Source organism: Medicago sativa, chromosome 5 (assembly GCF_051527215.1).
Source record: "Medicago sativa cultivar Bolivia chromosome 5, Bolivia_mono, whole genome shotgun sequence".
NCBI lineage: Eukaryota > Viridiplantae > Streptophyta > Magnoliopsida > Fabales > Fabaceae > Medicago > Medicago sativa.
Window position 1 is genome coordinate 27,142,874 of NC_140753.1, and position 25,083 is coordinate 27,167,956.

The window sequence follows — 25,083 nt, forward strand, 5'->3', positions numbered from 1 at the left end:
TAAACAAATGACTTGCAAAAAATTTCCATGAACAATCTCAATTCGTATAAAAAAAATAAAAGAACTACATGAACAAAAAAAATATGACTTATCAATGATATCTCCTCACTATAAAAATTAAAATTCAAAAAGGTCATTGAAATTATGAGTCTTTCAAAAAGTTTCTCTCTATGTTAAACTGTCAAATTGGTCTCTGTGTTTGATAATTTACTATCAACTAAGTCTCTATATTTTAACAATTTTGTTCTGTATATCAACTTGCTATATGTCAATATGGTTCGCTGTATAATCACTTACAAATTACAATTAAATTAGTCCTTAGCATATTTTTATTTTTATTTTTTTAACAAAAATTAGTCCTTAGCATATTCTTTGTGGGTTAAAATCCCCACCATTCTATTTCTTACAAGAAATGGAGAGTTCTATTACTATAATTTTGTGTATAAATCATATAAATGCTAAATAAATGTCACATGTTTTAGAAATATGCATGAACAACAATTAACCCAATCACCAAACTAGAATGAACTGAGAGAGATCTGAATGTCATTAACTGAACGAATGAAAGACGTTCTCTCATAGTGTAATTTTTTTTAGTAAAATTGTTTAAATAAATCACAAACATTTTTATAAATTATTCAAGAACATGAGAAAATCAAATATTTATAGAAATAGTAATAACGACAACATTTTAAAGGAGCATTGAATGATAGTAATAGTATTAGTATGTGCTAGCCTTTTCAATTCATAAGTGTGGTAACATGTCTTTGATTCACTCTTTTTGCTATTAATAATAACATTGCTTATGAAGGTTGAATAAAATGGTAATGAGTTGACCACAAGGTTGGGATTCAATTCCCGTGGGAACCTCTTTTTGGTGTATGATCTATATAACTCGGTAAGCACTCATTGACACATGAGGTCTGTCATGCCTTTGATGAGTTTCCGGAACCTAACTCACATAAAATTTTTTATCATAAAAAATGGGTTTATTTGAAATGTAAATTCTGAAAGTAGTCATTGAAAAGCCTCAAGTTTTTATTCAAAATGAAAGTCTCAATTTTGGCATTTTTAAAATAAAAAAAAAAGGTTATTCAAGAACATGGGAAAAATTATATAATTATATAAATAGTAATAACGACAACATTTTTTAAGTAGGGTTGAATGATTCTCAAAATCAAATTTGAGCAATAACCCAATGATTTTTCGGATTCCAATTTTAATAAATATCTACATAGGTTGTCTTGAAAAAAAAAAGTATGTCATATCTTTTAACAGCATAATGCACATAAATGCTTTTTTTTTACAATAAATGTTTTTTAATACAAAAAAATTATTTAATACATTCTGTGATTAATTTTATGAATAAAAATGTATATGGGATAACTCATTAATGATCATTGAACTATAATGATTCTTGAAGTATAACATTTAATGCGTTTATTAAAAAAATAAAAATCTCAATGAATTTCTTTAGTAAAAAAAAAAATTTAAGTTGAGAGCATTTTGATTTTGTAGAAGGTAGGAAAGACCTTAGAGATAAAAGAGAGATCACAAAAACATTTACCTATACCTATAATCTCTAAAGTTGAGAGAATTTTGATTTTGTACAAGGTAGGAAAGACCTTAGAGATAAAAGAGAGATCAAAACCCATAATCTCTAAATCCAAAGTCTATCTTTTTACTACTAGACCCCTTAGAGTTGAGAAATTGCGATGAACTAGAAAATGAATTTTTATTTCAAATTAATCATGATAAATGACCTATTCTTTATACCCGAATAATTTCTCATCTTGATATTTATATTGAAAAATGCTATTGGTTTAATTGTTTTTGCTTATTGGGATTGCTCGGTCAAACATATAATAACTAGGAAATAATTTATAATAACTACGAAATAATTCATAATAATTAATTTTTATTTCAATAAGTAGAAAATTTCTCTCACTTATATGTTGTTCAACACCTACTTTTGCACTAATTTTAAAACTTTAACTCACACGTAACACATTGTCATATATCCCTCAAGTGTTAGACTCTATGCGTAAGTGATATGGAGACATAGTCAGATAAAGTATGACATAGAGACAATGAGGGAAATATGAAAATTAAATTTTAACATGATATAAATGATAAGAAAAAAAAGTGTGTGGTTTGTCCGTGAGAGTATAGAGAATAAAGTGAGTTGCTGAATTTTTTTTGTTTGTTTAAAGCTCTGTTTGGGAGATTGGAAAAGAAATGAGAGGAGGACTTTGATGGGACTAGATTTCAAAAATTTGCTTAAACCCTCGAAACTCCTCCTCCAACACGATTTAGTTTCCCAAAATTATGGAATTTTGTATTATGAAGAAAACTAAACTCCCCAAAGCTCTCTCCTCCCTAAAAGCCCGAGAGAGAGCATAAGAACTTGGCGATTTTTTTTTATTTTACAAAAAAAAAAATTAAACTAAATGAAAAATGCCACCTCATTTTAAAATGTTTAATAACCATGTATTTTGTCAACTAATCATAACACATGCATTTTTTCACTGTCACATTCAACCAAAGACCAAATGTGTTGGAATTTGAAATAAAATACGTTTAATAAAGAAAATAGCATCGTGTAAAAAAAATAGCATGAAAAAGAATGACATCCAAAAACTATATTACATGATTAAAAAATGGGACCCAAACACTAATTATCATCATAACATTATGAATTCGAGAGAGGGGTGAATGGTACATTGGGTTGGGTCATTATATTAGGCTAAGAGTATCAATTCAAATGAGATTGATATCACATATTCACTTAACATGTCTAATAAGCAAATAGTTTGTTAGATCGGCATAACCTTCTATATTTTGTCACAATTAGATCCCACCAAGGATCAAAATTGAAGGAATTTAAAAAAATGGAGGCTAAATAAAACAATAGTATCAAAGTGAATGACATATAAAAACTAAAATTAAAAATAAAACAATTAGGAAAATGATATCCAAAAACAGAAAATAAAAAACAGATCACCATTATATTTGGACTTCCAAGGGGATTAGGTAAAATAAGGAATGTTAACCATGAGTGTATATAGAATAAAACGAGATGATAATAATTTTGCGGTTTTTTTTTTGTTGAAGGATTTGAGGATTTTGAGCTAATTATTTTACCAAAAATTATACTTAATTAAAAAAACATCACATCATATATTTTTTCAACTCAACTTAACACATCTATATTTTTCCATCGTCAGGTTCCACTAACGACCAAAGTTAAGGAACTTGAAATAATAGCATGAAAGCGAATGACATCTAATAACTAAAATTTAAGATAAAAAATGAAATAAATTACATCTAAAAACTAACAAAATAGTCCATCATAATTTTGGAACTTTCTAGGGATCATACATTGACGTTGATCACCATATTAGATTATGAGAAACAACATAACTGAGATTGATATCATGTCTTCACTCTAAACCATAAGACATTAGTTGTATGGGTCATCCCGCATATATATTGTTCAAATTTTACTCTTACATCTAATATATAACTTTAATTTACACTTGATACATTAACATTTGTTAATCAACTGTGTAACTTTCCACGTCCGTAATTACGTGATATAGTCGAAACGGAGGCACACCATGTTCAGAAAGGTTGGTTGGGGGTGTTTAACGGAGGGAGATTTTTGTTCGTTTCTTTCATAAGAAGAAAGAAACAATATTAGAAGAAAAAACATATATAAAAAGGAATTTGAACATGAAAGAAGATAAGGGGAAAAAATAAGTATTGTTTGTTTGTTTGTTTGTTTGTGAGTATAGGAAATAATAATATGAGTTGCTGGTAATTTTATGAGTTTGTTGAAAAAGTTTGAGATTTTTGTGTAATTATTTTACCAAAAAATAGACTCAATTAAAAAACACATAATTTAAAATGCGTAATAAACATATATTTTGTCAACTTAGCATAACACATCTGCAAATTTCCATTATCACTTGACACAAAAAAAAAGAAGAATGAATTTAAAATAATAGAGGTTGAATGAACAAATTCATACGAAAGAGAATGACATACAAAAACTAAATATAAAGATGAAAAATTAAATTAATGACATCCAAAAAATAAAAAATAAGTTCGTCATAATATTGTGACTTTCGGGGGATCCTACATTGAATTTGATTATCACATCAGACTAAGAGAACCAACACAATTGATTCTGACACCACATGTTCACCCTAAACCTTAAAACTTTACGTATATGGGTCATATCATTTCTATGTTTCTATTACGCATGACAGCAAAACGCGTACCCGTGACTACCCTCTCGAACCAACCCCAATTCAACAGGTTTTCCCTACTTTGACAAGGTTTGGGTTTTCTCAAATTTCACAACACGAGTACGGGATGGATAACAGGGATATATGTACCCACCCCAAATGCATACCCAAACCCATCTTGAATATAGAAAACTACTTTATTACTCATTTAGATTTGTCATCTTATAATAATTTCCATTGAAATTTGAGGGAGCAAACAAATTATTCAGTCAAGGAAATGTTAAAGTGAGCATGTTGTTGAAAATGCATTACAACATTGCCTTCGGGGATATAAAAAACTTCTTTTTGTATAAAAAATGATTCGCTACGAGGATGGGGATGGGGCGTGGATACCCGAACCCGTCGGGGAACGAGATGCGATTCAATTTCTCATTCCTGTTCGGTATGAGTAGGGTAACATGTAAGTATATGGGAGTCGTGGATGGGGACGGGGGAAGGTAAAACCTGTCTCAATCTCACCCCATTGCCAAGCCTACTTTATGCATCCGAGATTAAACCAGACTATGATACCATCATTGAACTTTATGAGGAAGTTAACACTGGCGTTGATAAACCTATTGAACATACAACAACTACACAAATGAGAATGATATTACATTTTCTCCCAATATTTTAAGTATGACGAAATTCTGACCCGTGCTTGGCACGGGTGTCCATACTAGTTTGATTAGTTTATCCCTTTTGCTTTTGTATTGATTCCAATAGTTAAGCGCATCTAAAAAAAATAAAAAATCAGAAACCGTCTAATTTTTTTTAGGTAATTAATTCAAACACCCCACCCCCACCCCACCCCACCCCGCTAAACCATCTATTTTTTTAGGGAATCTATTCACCCCGTCTAGATTTGTTATGTTACCATTGTATAGACCAACAAGGACGAAGTTAGCGCCATAATTGAATGGTCGCAGTACTATAATAGAGTGATTCGAGTGGCTTTAGTATTAAATTTGAATGGTCATTATACCATATTGGAGGTGTAATTCTAAAATGGACCATTGCAATAGGACTTCGAAATAGTTGTAGCTGGACTATTTTATTCTGGAGGCGGCGTGGTTGATAGTCAGCTAGCAAAAATTTGGGTATTCCACTAAATGACTTAAGGAGTACGACCTGATCGTGACTCAACTCAATAATAATTCAATACTAAAAATTTCTTTTTCAAAATAGATTTGAAATGTCCAAAATACAACATATTATAGATCCAAAAACAACATTAAATAATACATCAAATATACTCTATTTTTTATTTGTTTTTCTCTTCCCTTACTCTCTCAAATCTATTTCTCTTTTTCCAACTTCTTTTTCAAACCATACACACCCTTAAAATTCTATTTCTTTTTTTCTTTTAACCAAAAAAACTTTCTTAAAATTCTTGAAATAGAATTTCATGGGAAATTTAATCTTGATTTCTGCACTAACATAGTACTCCCTCCGTCTCGGATTAACTGAGTTATTTACTAAAAAAAAGTGTCCCAAAATATTTGAGCCATTTCAATTTTCAATATTATTTTCATCATTCTCAATTCAATATATTCCACTTTCCCCTTTATTTATACATTTTTTTTAATAAGTGTAAAATGAGTCAAGGGCTCAATTAATTCGGGAGGGAGGGCGTACTACTTAAGTTAAACTTTTGTCAGTGTAGTAGAAGCTGATCTTGAGAGATTTGACAATGATTTGACGTTGATTGCTCACCTATAATTTTCAGAGGTATTCTTTTTTCCATTCACAATGTGTGAAACCATCTGGCATAAGAAGACTGCAATCTTATGAAAATTCATCTATTTATATTATTATTATTAATGTCGGCCAATATGATACATTATTTTCAAACTAGTTCAATGACACGTGATTGACTCTCCAAAATATCATAGTTGTAACTTTTGAGGTCCAAAGAGTGCCACCTCTAATGGAATTGAATTGTCACACTTACTAACTTACAATTTTACATCATCATCAGTTGTGAAATTGCTTAATTAAAACCTCAGTACATATGAAATGGACTTCTAACTCTCATTGTATGCCTAATAAAGGTAGAACTTGCAGGGAAGATGATGGCTGAAAACATGCTTAGGCTCCAATTGGGCTTTATAGGTTTAGTGTTTGACTATTATTTTCCCGCCTCGAAGACTTCTCACGCGTTCTTTTTTTCTTAATCAAAATACTATTTATTCAGATTATGAAATCTGAATCAAATTGTAGGGATTTTCGGATTCTGAAATACGAATTTTAGCAAAACCAAAAAATGTGTTGTGATTGATGTCAAAGGTTTCTCTAGACTACAATCCTTGCAAAAAAATTGTAAAGTAATTTTAAGGATTGTATGAGCGGTCAGTAGTGACCATAATATCATAAAACAACCCTAACAGAAAAAATGTAAGAATGAATGAGAAGTGAGGAAGGAATGAATATGTTGAAGCATGCAAAACTATTTATAGCCATAAACTTATTATAGACTGTAACTACAATCAAAAGAAACATTTATCATGCCTAAATCGACCAAAAAGAACATTAAACATACCACAAACCGTCCAAATATTTGATGTAACGCCACCTAACAAAATGTATTTTGTGGAAGAAAAAACAGGACACTAAGAAAGTCATAGAGTGGAAAAAGTAAATTAGTGATTTTGGAGAGGTCAAACTTATACATTCGTGGGCAAACTTTGGGTATTATTTTGTAGGTGTTGTTTAGGTTGTTTATCAATTATACTATATTTTTTTCGATTCATAAATACATGTCGCAATTTTACTGTGCATTAATTATAGGGCTATGTTTTTTTTTTTATAAGGCTATGTTATATATAGCGAAAAAATTCTCACGAATTTATCACGAACCAAGATAAGCAATTAAATAGCAGGTGCTAACAATGCACGGAAGATTGTGTTGAGTAAAGTAATTACTTGTAAATCAGCCACATTATTACTATCATGAGTATTTCGCTATGCCATTTGTCGTTGAAAATAGTTTTTTAAACGAATATATAAATACAAATGTTTGTATGTAAGATGTTTTTTTTGTAGTGAGTATGTAAGATGTTTGATTTGCCTTAAAGAATATTTTCAAAATATCAATTTTTTTATGATAGCTAATTAAATATATATTAATTGTCAAAATTATGTATTATCATCTGTATAGTTGTTGACTGCGACATATATTTAAAATCAAAAGGAAAAAAAGTATTAATATTTGCAGTTAAACTTATTATATTTAAATTGATTTGTCAAATTAATTTGGCAAAAACTAAATAGTTTGTATATACCTTTGGACTTGAAAAAAAAAAAATAGCATCAAAGAAATTGCAATCAAATTTTGTCTTAAATTTATCAATACGTTTCCCGTGTTTAAAAGAAATGTAAAAATTAACATGAAAAGAACAAAGAAATTGCAATCAAATTTTGTCTTAAATTTATCAATACGTTTCCCGTGTTTAAAAGAAATGTAAAAATTAACATGAAAAGAACATGAAAAGGGCCCAACCGGGTTCGAACCGGTGACCTCTTGATCTGCAGTCAAATGCTCTACCACTGAGCTATGGACCCTTGTGTTGTATTATCAGCAAAAATAAACCATGTTTACCTTAATATTGTTATATTTCATAATTGCTTTTTTTTTTTTTTTGAGCAATATTTCATAATTTCCTTAAAAAAAAATCCAACCCGTATAAACTCGGTGATGATTGCTTCGGATAGCAAAGGTTCAAATTTGGATCCGTTGACCCGACCCGACAACGTATCGATTAATTTTTAAAACTTTTTTTTTTTTTTTGAAGAACCACATTTTTTGAAAGATTTGATAACTACTTTCAAGTTTTAACCCTGATAATTTTCTTAAAATCACACCCCCTTCAAATTTATCAATCTGTATTTAGATAAAACACAATTTTTTTCACATAGTAAAAGTGATTTAAAAATAATAATTAGAGGCTGAAAGAAAAAGTTGCCAAATCTTCTCCAGGTCCAAGACCAACTTTGAGTAAAAGGAAAAGCCAAATAGTTATTTCGGTCCCTGAATGTGTAATGGGTAGCTACAATATTTCTTCAATATATCGAAATTCCTTGATTATATATTACGTTAGTCAAAATCGTCTCTTACATTAAAATGTCGTCTCTTACATTAAAATGCTCTGTTAATATTTTCATATCAATCTCTCAATATAATTACTTATTGTTGTATCAATCCTTATATGTACTTATTATCATTTCACTCTCTATAAGAAAAGAGTTATAATACGTCAGAAACTATTTTGACTAATGAAATGCACAATCATGAACTTTTTTGAAATTTCAGTATATTGAGGAGCTATTGTAACTATTTGTTACACATTCAAGGACTGATGCACTAAAACAAAAGGTCTACATCCCATAGAGACATAGATTCGGGTTCATGCAGTCAGCAGGAGCTCACAGTCATGCAGTCGGACATCAAAAACCGTCAAATTGTCCTAAATGTGCGACTGCGTGCTTTTGTTGATGAATCCAGTTTCGTATTTTTGAAGTTAAAAGTATTCGAAGTATCTCATTAGGTAATGATTTTTTATTGGAAAACTATATTTTTCCTTCATGACTGGCAAGCTCAATCCAACCGAGTCTGTTCATGATCAGGATAGTAAAATCACATGATTTTGATATTTTTACTGCAAAGATTTCAATAAAAATTGTCTGCAAAATACTTTATCTACCAAAATTCAATATTGCATGAACCATACCATGTCTAAGAGAGACATAGAATAAACTCTAATCCAGCGTCTCCTGAAAGGAAAATTTTTACCAATTTTTCTAAATAATTGAACATATACTCGCCGACAATCCTACTGACTAACAATTTGATGATACTAATAAATACGAAGAAAAAAAAAAAGTTCTGGCCAAAGAAAATCCCATGAGGAAGACCAAAACAGAAAATGGGAATGGCACCTATGTTCAAAATTTCACCCAAATGATGATCATTCTAAAATTTCCCAAGACTCCAACTCCATATAGTTGAACATTGCTTAGCACACACACTTAGGGTCTTGATGCATCAAAAAGACTCCAATCATAAACCTTGAAGCTTGTAACAGCAAGTTTAAAGACCTCATCCATTGACATGCATCCAGCTTGTGATGCAGGAACAGCCATGCCCGCACCAACTGTGTCCGCACTTTCACTAAAAGGGCTGCAATCATAAAATAAAATAGAATTAGCGTGTGTTTTGGAAAACACCAGAATCACAGTGGAAAATCATGGTCGACAAGAAACTACATATTGGAGCTTCTAAAATTCAGTGAAAGCTCTAAATTCACGATGGCGATTACCCACCGATCAACCAAACACATGCTTAAATGACTTGGAACCTAGCTTCCACAAAGTCGGCCCAATTATGTAATGCAGCCAACATTTCGTTTTTTTTTCTGATTTAACTCTAATGCATAGCTCTAACGTTGTTCGGTTCAGAGAAGGTTTAGAAAAGCTTATTTAAAATTGATTTAAACTCATCATAGCAAGCTTTTGTATTAAGATTTGAATAAACTGAAAAAACTAAATTAAAACATGATTATAAAACTGTTGTCAGTTTATCTAAACACAAAATAATTATAGACACGCCAGAATAGTACATGGATAAATATTTAATTAAGCTGTCTAGAATAGTTTATTGAATAAACGTTCAATTAAACTGTAGATGCAGACACTCACGCACCCTTAAAATGATCAAATTTAACATGTACACAAGAGATCCAATTTTAAAATAAAAAATGAAGAAAGGAGTCTGAATCAAATGAAATGCCCATATAAAATTCAAGTCACCCAATGAGTAAACAGTTTAAACAGCAGAATTATAAGACAGTTCTCCAAAGAGCTTATCTCAAGAAAAAGATATTTCAGAAACTTACTTGATAACAATTGGCTCATATGCAGTGATTAGTACATCAGTGTCAACTCCTTTAACACGCAAATTAGCCAAATAAACCTGATTAAAGGAAACAATGACAAATTCACATGACCAACTAATTATTATGAAGAAAAAAATGACAAATTAGCAAATGCAAAATTTAAAAAAATGCCCAGCAAAACAGAACATACTTTCACAATATTTTGTGCTTCCCGTCCTTGTCGTCCCTTAGAAATCGCCTGGCAATATTTGATAGAAAAGGAGTTAGTGAAGGGTAAAAAGAGTAACATCTGAAACGCAAACTACCAAAGAACATAGCAGTTAACTAGCACAACAAACCCGTTGTTAGGTCAACACTCAACAGACCTACAGTAGAAGTAAACACATAGTTGTTTTTCTGTTTGAGCAGCTTCAAGAAGAATAACTGATTGAAAATCTAAATAATCCAAATGACAGTTCTAAAGCAAACCACTATAAAATGCCAGTTTCTGGTTTCTCGAAGTCACAAAATTCAGAAGTATTTTATGTTCACAAGACAAGAATTCATAACGTAGGCACAAACTCACGGGACAAAGACAAGACTAATTGAAAGTTGGCTTGTAGTTTGTAATAGAAAAATGGGAAGCCTTAAAAAGGATTAGAGAATCACATTACTTAGACTGTAGAAAGCATCAATGCAAACATTTAGTGAAACAGAAGTTCTTAAAATCATCACTTTGTCAATGCTAAATATGGTGGACAAAAAGGCATGCAAGTGGATTTCAATATCTAATTGGCAATCCAAAGAAGCATAAGAAAAATGTATGCACATTAGTCCTGAAACTCATCTAGATAACACAAAATGATGTAGTAACATTGTATAAAAGTCAAAACAAGTATAAAAACTTTACCATTTGGCCTACTGCAGTTGTTACAACAGCCGGTATATTATTATACATCAAACCAGGTGCTTCAAGAACTCCTGATTGCTCAATAACCTGAAATAATTTAAAGGGCATAGATGATCATGGAACAGTAAAGGAACTGAGCAGAAGGAAATTTATCCTCAAAAGTATTGTCCCTTTGTATTGAGATGCAATACATATGCGAATGCATGCACACATTGAGAAATTGTAGTTCTTTAGCTACATTGTGTCAAATAATTCAAGCATCAGAAGTATCATAGACATAATATTTATATCATAGCTGCGAGAACTTTTGGAATAATTGGTTCATGACATGGTATTAGAGCTTTCTTATATCACTGTCTGTATTCTTCTAGTACAAGATTTTAAGTATCCGCAAAAGGTAGATGGGTCTATGCATAGTCTAAGTCTCTAAGTTTCAAGCCTAGAGGACTCTAACATAAACAGGAATTTTAGAGATATAAATTATAATATAAATCATGAATGTATCTTCAGTTAACAACTTGAGTATTTGAAATAGTTGGTTCATCAAAAAAGGGGCAATCTTTAGATGCAATATTGTAGTGAACTGAAAGACGAAATAGAGTCTACCAAAAATTGCTGACAGCTAAATCTCTAGATATAAATATGAACAGTGTTGACCATGGTGGATGGCAGAATGCCAAAAATCCGCCATACAACCATGCCATTGCCGTCTACGGCAGGCATCCCTTCACTAATTTCCTACGAAGATTTGATGAATAAAAATAGTAAAAATGAAAGCACACTTCAACTGAACCAAACCAACAAAAACCTCGTCAGTACAATTCATTCATTAGGGGCCCAATAGTTCAAAAAACACGCCTTTACTCATTGTATCAGCCACACATTCCCTAATCATTCATTGCCGCCACATATGATAAACTAACACAACATAATCCAGTTTCTATACCAATTACAAAGTCAAATTTCATTGTAATAATTTGAAGAAACCAAATTGAAACAATAACATACCACAGTTCCTTCTGCATCCTGCTCCCTGGCAAGGTCTTGAAGAAACCATGCAGCACTTCCATTGTCAGCAACATCAGGCTTAAACTCTAAAAGCTCAATGATCAAGCTTTCATCACGGCTAGGATCCGCAAACACCTCCTATATAAATCACCAACACACAAAAATTAACTTGGTAAACAAGATCGAACACAACAATACAATATAAACCAAATTCAAAGAGAATGCCCAACGAACCTGATGATCAGGAACTTGTCGTATATCACTGACATCCTACAAGAAATAACAAGAACTTTAACTTCATAAAAACTAAAAATTAAAGTGTCTTCCAAGAGTTTGTGTAAATATTATCAAAAAATCATCAACAAAGGTCTACGAAGCTCTGACATAAACACGGCACAGCACAGAGTCACAAATAATAATTTGAAAAATATAAAAGTGATTGAATGTAACTACATGTTTCAGTGCCAGACACAATAGATGTCGGACATTATAGACACCTTCAATCTGAAGTGGTGCTACACAAACAAAACTTCAAAAATAGTGTTTCAAGAAAAACGACTAACAAAATTCTACGAAACCAAATAACACCGAAAACTATCAACAAAATTCTATGAAGCACCAACACCAACAAGACACCGACACATAGACACTCATAATAATTTTAGTAAATAAGAGCAATTCAATATAACCATGTATGACAATGCTATGTCGGTATATAGTGTCTCAAACACTCAGTAGCACCGACACTTCTTGTCACAAAGGTGCATCAGTGTCCGACACTGACACACATAATTACATTAAATCATGTCATTTTCTCAAATATCAGTGTCAATTAACTGTAGTGTCGCGTATGTGTCCATGCTTCATAAGTCAGACACGTTTGATCAGAAGTGTCAGTGCTACTACATAGCCAAAAAACTTTTTCAACATAAAAGACAATGATGTTTTACCTGGAACCTGTTGGGGAACGTGCTTGATATTTTTCCACCAAACAAAGGGCGTTGATAAACAACATCTTGTGACATTTTTGCACTAGGGAAAAAAAAAAATCAGAAAAAGATATAAGCAACAACCAAAAATTAAAAACGTAAAATAAAATTAAAGAAATTGAAGACCCAATTGGGAGTAACAGTACCTGGTAAATTATATGAAACGAATTGCGCGAGAGTGTGACTATGGGAGTGAGAGTGAAAGTGCTGAAGGAGGAAGAAGAACGTTCGATCACTGCTGAATAAATAGTATTTAATCTGCTTCAATTTTAAGCTCTCAATTACTCTGCTTTAAATTTACGCTAAATTACTCTGCTTCAAATTTAAGCTTTATTTCTTGTTTCCGTGTGAAAAAAATAAATATTAGGTCTTTTTATATATATTTAAAAAAAAAACGTTATTTTTTTTTACCTATACTATTTGGTTTATTTAAAAAAAAATAACATAACTCACTTGGGTTGCCACATTGGTGGGGTCGACATCTTGGAACCTTGTAACATGCTACTCAAATTTTTTAGTTTGATTCTTTTTATTTTGTCGTCAATTTTGTTGGGTTAGTCTAACTTCAAAAAAAAGAGATAAAAATCATTAAACAAAAAGTGGAAGATTTCTACTTGTTAAACATCTTAATTTCCAGTTAGACAACCTCTAACAATAATTAAATAATTCTAATTTCTAAAATTCCTTCTGTCTCATATTTATTTATCAGAAAATGTGAAAACAGTTGAAAGAATTGCAATGTGAAAATGTCGAAATGTGAAAACAGTTGAAAGAATTGCACAAGATCTTCACAGGCTTTACATTTACAAAAGTTAGTGACATGTTCAATTATTTTTTGTCTTATTTTTTTCTTTTGATGTTTGAGAATATTAAGTGAAATCGATTCAAATGCGTTTATGTAAATTCAAATTGAATATATTTACGCAAACTCAATACAAGTAAATTTATTTATGCATGTAACATATGTAAATTTTATGTTTATAGTCTTACTCAAACTTAGTCCAACTACATGTTTACATAAGATTTGAAATTTTGATATAAGTTTTTTTATTTTTAAAATAACGCAATTATGAAAAATAAAATCAAACTATCCTACTGTAAAAAATATAATACCATTATACCCTACTTTTAGGCACGTAGTAAAATCACCCCTAAATTTTTTTTGTATCTAGGGCAAATCAATGAAAAAAAATCTAAAAATTATATAAATTTTTGAAAATTCTCTAAATTATCATCCAAACATAAAATTCATATAAAAATATTTGAATTCCCTCAAAACATTAGGGAATTTACCATTCCATGTTGTCATATATGATCATATACCCGAAAACATACACACTTATATACATGATAAATATATGACGTATCATATAATTATTTAACAAGAATTTCCAATCTAAAATCCGGGTCTTACTTAGAGCTCACCTTTGGTAGTGAAGTCCTCTTTACACCAAATCCAAAATTCTCTAAGTCTTTTTTTAAAGCTTCTTGTCCTATACTGATCCTTAAATTTTGATTCCAATTAACCAAAACAATTACTACTACCATTAGTGATGAAAATGAGTCTTTTATCCTTCTATTTAGTTAGGAAATGACTACATTATCCTCTCGTAATTAATCTTTATCTACCTCATATTATTCGATTAACTTAATATAGTTCTAATTGATTTTCTTGTTAATTAGAACTGATCGTTACATTTTTAAAGATCTTGTTCAAAAAGATATCCAGCAATGTTGTGACATATTTGTGAAACTTCAATAACTGGGATGAAGTTTTAATATGCTCTTTATAAATATAAATGACAGAGGTTTGACTTCGAACATAATCATTTATGAGATCTTTATCTCTACTCTGGTTTGTAACTCAAAAAGTGAAAAGGCTACTATAATTCTCAATGACATGCTCCATAACGATATAACTTCGAAGTTTTTTTTTTTTAGGAAAATTAATGGAATTGTTCATCTTCCTTTCAACTTTATTCATATTGTCTTTTAAAATTGCATGTTTAAGTAGCTATAGTCGTGAATGCAGCTCTTTGATCCATGTTTTTTACAACCTTGATTTGGCATATTAAGTTGTTTGTGTATTCAATGTGAACATCAATCTAAGAAAATTATATTATTTATTTTATAACATTTATCTTATTCAATTTGGATAAGGAAGTTGGGCCTTAAATAAATATTGTTGCAGATATCGAAGATAAAATATGAAGTATGATGTATGTTGGAAGATTATGCAAAAACAAAAATGGCCTTTTGATAATACATATACAATTTAAACAAGTATTCTTCAACAATTTTATGATTTTATATTTTGTAATTTCAATTCGCTTAGAACTACCGAGGTAGGTTTTTTCTATGTTAGAGAACTCCCGTTTAATTGTTTATTTTAAATAAGTTATTATTTTTAGAAGAATATAAGTGCAAGAAATACAACTTTCAATTCACTTAGAACTACGGTCCTTCAAAAAAAAAATTCACTTAGAACTACGGAGGTAGGTTTTTTCTATGTTAGAGAACCCCCGTTTAATTGTTTGGAGACATAGAGGGGCAAAATGGGAAAATTATGTTTCTAGAAGTGAGAGGAAATAAGTGGGAAATGAATTGCGTAAATGGATTTTGGTAAAAGGAGGTTGGATAGAGACAGAAAGGTATCAAGTGGAATCATTCTATTTGCTATTCTGTTCTTAATATATTTTCTTCTAATTGCTGGTACTTTAATCCATGTTCACATAAGTGCTTAGATATAAGTTATTTCTATAACAAGAGATAAAATAAATAAACTCGGTTTATATATAAGCTATAAGTTGTTTCCACAAGTTATCTTACGCAGCTTATGAAAATAAGCTGAAACAACTTATGAAACATATCACGGGCTATTTTCATGAACTCTTCAAAAAAATCTCACGAGTACTTATGTCATTAGATAAGCTCAAATAAGTCCAATCCAAACAGACCCCTAGAAGAGAAACTCACTTGAATAGAAGAGTAGAAGACACAAAATTAAATGTTATAAAAATATCAACCAGAAAATAAGAAAAATAACAAACTTTATTAACCTGAAACTGAAGTTACTACATAAAAGAGGGTGCTTATTTTATTTATGAAGCACCTAAACTATTCTTAACTTATATCCTTCTGATGTAGGACTTCCACAACATACCAAAAAATCAACTATAAACAAAAACTAAGACGTAACATTATTATTTATTATATGAAATATAACAGATCAAAACTCGAATGCATTTTATTAAGACTTTCAGCCTTGCTATGGTCTATTGCGCATTTGCGTAGATTCTTGGACTAGTTGTTCTACATCAACAAGCGAAGGGCATACGACCAAAGAGAAGCCAGAAAAAGAACTCCGTCTCAGCTCTAACGAAATGGATGTATTTGTCAAAATGCACACATTGCATCGAAGCTTCTTCATCAATAACAACTATATTACACGTTTTTAACCCTACCCTTTGGGAGTAATAGATACCTTTTAATTGCAAGTATAAGAACCCAAGTAGTAGCAGAAATCTTTTCCTTGATCATCAAGAGCAATGCTGAGCTCAAGACAGTTTTCAATATCTGAGCATGCAATCCTTTAAAATAGCCCAATATGCCCTCCTGTTTCCATATTCCGCAGAGAACATTGGACACAGTTTTCGGCGATTTTGTCAGTTTTTGGGAAGATTCTTCATCCGTGTCTTCAGCTTGAATTATGACTTTGCACCTATACGAAGATAAAAAAAGATCTCAGTAGTGCAGTAGAAACTAAGTCCGCAGATCAAAACAAGTTGGAAGGAACAATTATATACCTGATAGCAGGATATGTTAGACAGGTAGCAATACTCTTTGAAACTGCACCTAAAAGAAAGGCCATAAACGCAGACAGCGATGCTGGAGATACTCCTTTCTCAGCTATGGTTTGATTATTTGCCAGTACTCGGTTTTTCAGCTGATCAAACACTGTATACTGTAGCACATGATATTTCAAAGTTAAGCTATATTGGTCTTGAAAGAAGCCTTTTAAACAAAATGCAACTTAAAAAAAAAAAAAAACACACAAATGATGGTTCCGGTTGAGACAAACTAGCTTGAGCTACCTGAATTGCAGGGTTAGAGGTGAGCATCAAGGAAATGCTAAGGCCATCAAATGCATCACTCCATGTGCCTTCTGTAAGGGTTCTCAGTAGCCCTTTAGCCTTTCCAAAGGGACTTGTCTGCATCCTTGAAGAGGCTGTATCCAGGGGCTACACAGTCATCAATAAGATACTCTTGTATTAAAATTACTTAGTTTTATTAAATTACATTATCTCTTATACACAACATAACAAAGACCAAACAAAAAATAATATGTTCGTAGATAGTAACAGATAATTGCAACCGTGATCTATTATATCTACTTGTTAAATATCTATATCGTCTATGAGTATTAGAAACTTAACACTTCATTTGTATAAAATGATTGAACTTAATAAATCACATAGATGAATCTATTTTTTTTTTGTAACTATGTTATAGGTGCGAAATATTCACCTCCATCAGGGAACCAAGCTGGCCACCTTTATAGTGGCATTTCCCCTCCCAACAACGTCTTTCCCATCCACAAGGCTCGGACCCGAGACCTTGCTTAAGTGATCCGAGATTAATCCCACTCAGACAAACGTAATGTTGGAAGAGATGAATAAGTTTGGTTCAACATTCCAACAGTGAAACACCAACAAAAATAATCATACCATAAAGCAAAACCATAAGATTTAGATCACAATTTTGAGCTATCCAAAACAACAATGCCAATTTATAACGATTATTAGCTATGGTCAAAACATCATAGAAGATATATTTTAAATGCACGCCTAAAACTAAAACTACAAATAGGTAATGCTACCTCTTTTATCAACAAAAAAAAAAAGGTAATGCTACCTCACCTGAGTTGTGATGGCAGTGACGGCCCCAGCAGCAGCAGCAATTAACAAGTTTGCTCTTGTTCCAATGGATTTATACCCACTTTTTTCCAGATACAGTCTTTTAAAGTAACTATAACCATAGAAGTAGACAAACTGTGAAAAGAAGGATTGAAGATTTTTTGTTCCAAGGCCTTGGTAAAGGGAAAGAATCTGACGGTTAGATATCGCCTCCCATAACACATCAGAGAGATTCCTGCAAAGGTAAAACAAGTACAATGTAATTAAGTACATAAACCAAAGAAATCGGTGATGTCAATCGAGGACCGTGGAAAATAATAGTTCAAATTCTGCTATGCTACAATGCTATAGCGCCGCTATTTGACAGCACTTTGTACTAAACAGTGTATTGCAAAACAGTGGCAATTTGTTCAAATTCTGCTATCCTATAGCACCACTATTTGACAACAATGTAAGATATACATTCTGGTGGCTAATTTTGTCGTGCAATTTTCATCGAGTAAAATCAATCAATCTGTATACTCAGCCAATCGAATCTGATAATTACAGAAACATATTTTCTATGAAATTACAGATCCACACATGCAACAAACAATCAAAAGAAAAATTGATAATTAAGAAACTTAAACCATTCAATTGTTTCTCATAAGATATGATTTTCCTCAATTGAATGGTGAAATGTATTGATTATATCCAACCTGACGCATTGACACATTCCACAAGCTTTGATCCAAATTACTTTCAAGTATAAATTCAAAAAACCTTCGCCAAAACCATGGACCTCTGGTTCTCCAATAAATCTAATCCTAGTGATCAGGTGACATTGTAAAAGGTTTCTTTCTTTTATTTAAGAGTTAAGAAATGCAATTCAACTCTCATTGAAGGATTTGATTGAGAAAACTAGAAGTAGTATAATATAAACCAAAGCTAACAGCATTCAACCTTTCAATGTCCACACCAATCCACTATTACACTTCTAGGATTAGCCATGACTCTTAGTCCAATAAGTGCCGGTGTCGAACACCTGTGCGACACAAACGTCCCCAAAAAAAACTTTTCGAACACAACAAAGCATATATTTCAAAGTAATATATTAGTATTTTTTAATAAAACTTGGTATCTGGTCGAAGGACAAACTAGTACCGAGGACCAATCCCACCGTCCACTATTGGGGGGTCTATTTAAAGCCAGAGCAAAACCATATATGGAATAACCCACACAAATTGACAATACAGCTCAAACTACATACTCCTTGGATAATTGACATACAAAAACATAGAAACTTATGCTACAAAGCAAACATTTGAAACATGTAAAGCATGACAATTATGCAGAATTAAGAACTACAATACAATTACTCAATTCAAAAAGAGCTTTTGTTTGTTTTGAGATACATAAAGAATACATTTTTATTTGACAAACAACAACAAAAACATTCTTAAACAGAGGAAACAAGAGTTTTTTTCCCACCACAACATAGAACAAAATAGCACAATTCAAAGAACACATTTTTTTCAAACATAAACAAAAAAACACAATCTTTACATCATCAAAATCAAAATGATAAAAAATCCACCAATCAAAACAACTCAGCAATCGATATAAACAAGAAAACCACCCAAAACAACGATCAAACACAAAATCAAGAACGAATCAAGAACAAAAGCATGATCTTTACAACAAAGGGTAACAGGATCAAAGAAGATGAATAATTAAAGGGTTGTTAAACATACTTGTACTTTCTGTTACCCTTAGAACGTGCCTCAGCTTGATACTTTGTCTTGCAGGTATCAAGAGGGTAGAGAATTGTTGTGCTAAGCAATGATCCTATAGCTCCGGAAGTGGCTTCTGCCAAGGATTCCAGATCCACGTTCATCTTTCTCTTCTTCTGTTTCTTCCTCTTCTTCTCTGTATCAATGACACGAGTGTCAAGGTGGTGGTTGTTGTATTAAATTAAATTATCAATTTATACAACGACTATAGTTTTTTTGTTTTTATTTTTTTGGTTATTTTTATTTTATTTTAAATGATATATAGTCTTCTTATAAAATAAAATAAACTAAATTAGTTTTAAGTATCATTTTGGTTCTTTAAATTAATATATATCCATATTTTTCTCTTTAAGTTAGTTTTAAGTATCATTTTGGTTCTTTAAATTTATATCATTTCATTTTAGTCTCCTAAATTTTCTTGGTTACATGAGGAAAAAAAAAAGGAAGAAAGAAAACGAAAATAAACTAAATCCTTGAAAAGGACACGCCTGAAACATAACAATGAAGAAGTTTATTGAAAATAACAAGATATTTTTTTAAAAAGAAAACGAAAATAAACAAGAAGAGGTTTATTCAAAGTGATGCCACACAAAATCAATAAGGAGAAAAAAAAAAGATTTTTGTAAATATTTTAGATAACTTTTTTTTTTCCTGATAATAATTTAGATAACTTACTAAGAGGAAAAGTTATGTCATAATATAGTGAGAGACAAGAAACCTAATTTTTGTCTAGTCATTGTTTCCTTTTTTTTATCCAATCACATTACCAGTTCTTAAATCGAACGTGGTACAATTTGAGTTGTATTATCCAATCATTTATTTTTAAGAAAATCAAATGTACCTTATATATAATAATATATAATATTCTTCAAAAAAAAATATATATATAATAAAATATAAATCATCAACTCCTTATAAACATATTGGAATATAAAGATGACTTGATGGTTGAGATGAGGAGTTACCAAAGCTGATTGATAAGGAGTATCAATTAACCATCCTTCAAAAAAAAAAAAAGGAGTATCAATTAACCAAGATAAAATAAGATTGAATTTCTTCAAAAATAAAATAAGATTGAATGAATAAACATTATAAGTCAGCTCATTAAATAAACTTTAGTGATTCATAAGAACCAAATTTCTTATAAAGACAAAATATATTTAGAGTAATGAACTCCCACAATCAACTACTTGCTCTTAAATGAATCTCAAATACAAACAATACTAACAACGTTGTAGTATTAATCTTGTCAAAAAAAAAAAAACGTTGTAGTATTAAGTTTGGGTTTGGAAATTGAAAGGAAAAGGAGAATATGGATTGTAGTTTGCAAATTTTGACCAAAGCATGAAAACGTAGGAAGAGTCGTAGTCACTAGTCACAGATCATGGAACGGCACCACGTAACTTTGTTTCTTGTAGGAAACAAACTAGATGCCACGACGGACCCCATTGTGACTAAAAACGTGAATTTCATGCTAACTGCTAACCGCTGAATTAAATGTCAAATAAGCTGGCTGGCCTGGTTTGCTTTTTAGTGATGGACGGAGTTTGAACCTCGGGCCTTACATATCTTATGTATTGTCTATATCAACTGAGTTAAACTCACGAGGACGGCCTGATTCGCTTTAGTCTGAGGGGTTCGATTATAGAGATATTTTTCTCCTTCTCCTATTCTTTGTACAATGTTTAATTTGTAACACTATTTCTATTTCTGAGACATTTTTTTTCCCTTACTAAACTATAACACAATTTTTTGTCCCACATACAAGTTGTTAGAACATATGTGAAAATTGAGTAATTGACCAAACACAAATTTCCAAAATGGATAGAACTAATGTAATGTGAATTGAAAAAAGTGAAAGTCCCAGGTCGGATAGATCTTACATTAGTAGTGTTTATATAATGGGGGTGTACCTTTAATGAGGTGCATAATTAAGTGAACAAAGTAAGGACTAAATAATTTATATATTTTTTATTATTTGAAAATGATAAATTAAATAATTAATTTAATCATTAGAAAGTGCTTTCTTAGTCCCCAAGTTTTGCTAAAATATATTTTAACGCAATCTAGAATATTTTGGAACACAATTTGAAATATTTTGGTATGCAATCTAATATATTTTAGTGCTTGATCTGAAATATATTTCAGTACATAATATAATATATTTTGGTACTTAATTGAGACACTTTTGTAGATCTAATATGTGAATTATTGAGACACTTTTGTAGATCTTATATGTGAATTACTTGTTCCCAAAGTTTTTCACTTATTAGTTGTGAATTTTCTCTATAAATAGAGAGCTCACACAGTACATTCACACACAAAAATTCACAGTTGATGCTTCTTGTGCTTTTCCTCTCTTCTCCCTCCTTCGACTTGTGTTGACGAGTCCTTCTTTCTGTCTTATACTTCTTTCGTCCCTTCGGTTTTGAGTGGTCTTCGTACCATATTTCTTACAGTGCACTACGTAATCGAATATGTGAACTGAGCTGTTTTATCCTGGAGGCGGCACGATTGTTAGTCTACCTTGCACAAACTCGGGTAGTGCCACGAAACGTCTTAAAGAAAGCGACCTGGTCATGACTCAACTAGGTAATATCTTCGGTGGTTATTTCGATTTTGATAATAGGTACTTTTCTAAACTCGAAAAACAACACAAGTTATCTAAAATACAAAAATAGTTTTTTTCCACCAAAAATCGTCTATGACAAAAAATTATTCAATATCATAAGAGTTTATCATGTGTTATTTGTACTATTCTGTCTTATTTTGTTTTGTCCTATACATACTGTTCAACAAATCAAACGCACCAGAATCAATCTAACGATACAAATATTAAAAAGACTAAAAACAAAATTAAAAAAATCCTAAACATTAATACTCTCAAATAACTTGGGTGGGATATTGCAACTCAACTCAACTAGAAGCTTCTTCCTCTTCCATTCTAGGTCTCCACTCTTAACCTATGAAAATTGTTGCTGCCACCTCTAAGTTTCTATGTTTTCTCACATATGCACTCTCATTACTACAATAGATGGAATTTGGGGGTTTTATTGTGTTTGTGGATTCCATCTTTGATGTGCCTGTTTTTGGGTAGTGCAATTCAAATTATAAAACCAGGCGTTTGTTTGGTATATATAGGAAGGATATTTCAGTTGTTGAGCTTAAGAATATAATTCCTACATATTTCTAAAGTTCGTTCACGTACCCACATCGGCATAGTCGTGTCGCTATTGTGGGTGGCAGCAGTAACTAGGTGGAGGACTTCTGTTTCCGTTATGGAATGCAAAGTGCGAAAATGATCTCATTTCTCATAGAAGTGAAAGTAGTTACATGATGTATTTATATGCAAAATGTAAAGTACAATAAGCCTAATTACAAGCTAAATCAGCTATAATAAGAAAACTAAACTAGTTAACTTGAGATGCAAGTAAACTGGATGAACTATCTTTATTATGTTCTTCTTCCTCTAATAGTCCCCCATAAGTTGGAGAATGGTATATATTCAACATTCCCAGCTTGAATAATAGAGTGTTGAATGGTTGAGGAAGCAATGGTTTAGTGAAGAAGTATGCAAGCTGATCAGATGAAGAAACAGGGAGAAGCTTCATGATGCCTGCTTGCAGTTTTTCTCTAACCAAATGACAATCAATCTCAAGGTGCTTGGTCCTTTCATGAAATACTGGGGTAGCTGCAATGTGTAAAGCACATTGGTTGTCACAATAGATCACAGGGAATTTATCAATTGGAACTTGTAAATCCTTTAACAGAGAAAGAAGCCACTGCAGCTCACAAGTAGTTGCACCTAAAGCACGATATTCAGCTTCTGAAGAGGACCTGGAGACAGTCAATTGCTTTTTGGTACTCCATGAGATCAGTGATTTGCCAAGAAAGAAACACTGGCCTGAAATGGACCTTCTGGAATCTAAACATCCAGCCCAGTCAACATCTGAGTATCCTGTTAAGCAAAGAGATGAGTCTCTAGGGAACATCAAACCTTGACCAGGACACTTTTTGAGGTATCTTTAGATTCTAGTGGCAGCGGTGAAATGTTGTTCAGTAGGAGAAGTTAAAAACTGGCTCAATTGTTGTGTAGTAAAAGTGATATCAAGCCTTGTATTAGTAAGATAGATGAGCCTGCCTATTAATCTTCTATATGATGGTACATTAGAATAAGGAGCACTAGAATCATTATCTAACTTGCAAGAGGGGTCAGATGGAGTAGATACAGGCTTGCAAGCAAGATAGCCAGTGTTAGTAAGAAAATCAATGCAGTATTTTCTCTGACATAGAGAAATACCTTGAAAAGAATGAGCAACCTCTAATCCAAGGAAATACTTTAATTGACCAAGATCCTTGATTTTAAAAGAGGAGTGTAGAATGGCTTTGATGGAATGAAACTCAGATAATGAATCACCAGCAATTATCACATCATCTACATAAACAAGTAATGTTGTGAAGGAAGTATCAGTTTTTTTGATGAACAATGAATGATCAGAAGTAGACTGTGTATAGTTGTGATGTAGAAGTAGAGAAGTGAGCTTCTCATACCATTTTCTACTTTCTTGTTTCAATCCATAAAGTGATTTCACTAGTTTACAAACTTGATTTGGTTTGGAAGTAGTGATACCTTGTGGAACAAGCATGTAAACATCTTCATGTAAATCTCCATGCAAAAATGCATTATTAACATCCAGCTGATGAATGTGCCAATGATTGATAGATGCCAAAGCAATAACAGTTCTGACAGTTGTAAGTTTGTCAATTGGGGAGTAAGTCAAAGTAACCCAAACCTTCAATTTGATTATAAACTTTGGAAACCAATCTTGCTTTGTATCTTTCTATGGAGCCATCTGCATGATACTTGATATTGTAAATCCATTTACAACCAATCGGCTTGACATTTGGTGGTAAATCAACCAGTTTCTATGTCCTAGTGTTTTCAAGAGCAGTAATTTCAGCTTGCAGAGCTTGATTCCAACAACTGAATTTGCTTGCCTCAGCATATGTTGTAGGTTCAGTGTGGGAGTCAAGAGACAAAGAATAAGCACAGTGAGAAGGTGACAAATTGGTAAAAGACATATAATGATGAATGGGATAAGAGACATCATGAGTATGTAAAGAAGAAGCATTATTAAGACTACATACATAATCTTGTAAATGTGATGGTGGGTTAACAGATCTGGTTAATCTTCTCAAGATGGGTGGTGGAGGAATGGGTGATGGGGAGGGAGTGTTATCAGGAGGAGGAGGGTCAATGTCAATGAAAGGAGGTGGAAGTGGCCGGTGATGAAGCATCAGAGGGGTTGCTTGTAGTGGAAGT

The 25,083-nt window shown here is 31.8% G+C and overlaps 2 protein-coding genes and 1 non-coding gene across 3 annotated transcripts; all 3 read right to left on the bottom strand.

Moving 5' to 3' along the window:
* Nucleotides 1-7,784: 7,784 nt before the first annotated feature.
* TRNAC-GCA (transfer RNA cysteine (anticodon GCA)) lies at nt 7,785-7,856 on the bottom strand. The gene has a single exon. It is a non-coding gene; the product is annotated as a tRNA-Cys (tRNA).
* A 1,130-nt stretch (nt 7,857-8,986) lies between these two features.
* Nucleotides 8,987-13,421, bottom strand: LOC146921437 (ran guanine nucleotide release factor, putative (Mog1/PsbP/DUF1795-like photosystem II reaction center PsbP family protein)). The gene is made up of 8 exons (XM_085714857.1): nt 13,219-13,421; nt 13,034-13,115; nt 12,318-12,353; nt 12,084-12,221; nt 11,076-11,162; nt 10,377-10,424; nt 10,187-10,263; nt 8,987-9,471 (listed from the first exon to the last, which is right to left on the bottom strand). The coding sequence occupies exons 2-8, from the start codon at nt 13,106-13,108 to the stop codon at nt 9,321-9,323; spliced, it is 612 nt and encodes a 203-aa protein (XP_085570983.1). The 5' UTR covers nt 13,109-13,115; nt 13,219-13,421; the 3' UTR covers nt 8,987-9,320.
* A 2,684-nt stretch (nt 13,422-16,105) lies between these two features.
* LOC146921438 (peroxisomal adenine nucleotide carrier 1) lies at nt 16,106-19,926 on the bottom strand. The gene is made up of 5 exons (XM_085714858.1): nt 19,722-19,926; nt 17,992-18,223; nt 17,167-17,313; nt 16,879-17,036; nt 16,106-16,793 (listed from the first exon to the last, which is right to left on the bottom strand). Exons 1-5 carry the CDS (start codon nt 19,862-19,864, stop codon nt 16,517-16,519), a joined length of 957 nt encoding a protein of 318 aa, XP_085570984.1. The 5' UTR covers nt 19,865-19,926; the 3' UTR covers nt 16,106-16,516.
* Nucleotides 19,927-25,083: the final 5,157 nt, after the last annotated feature.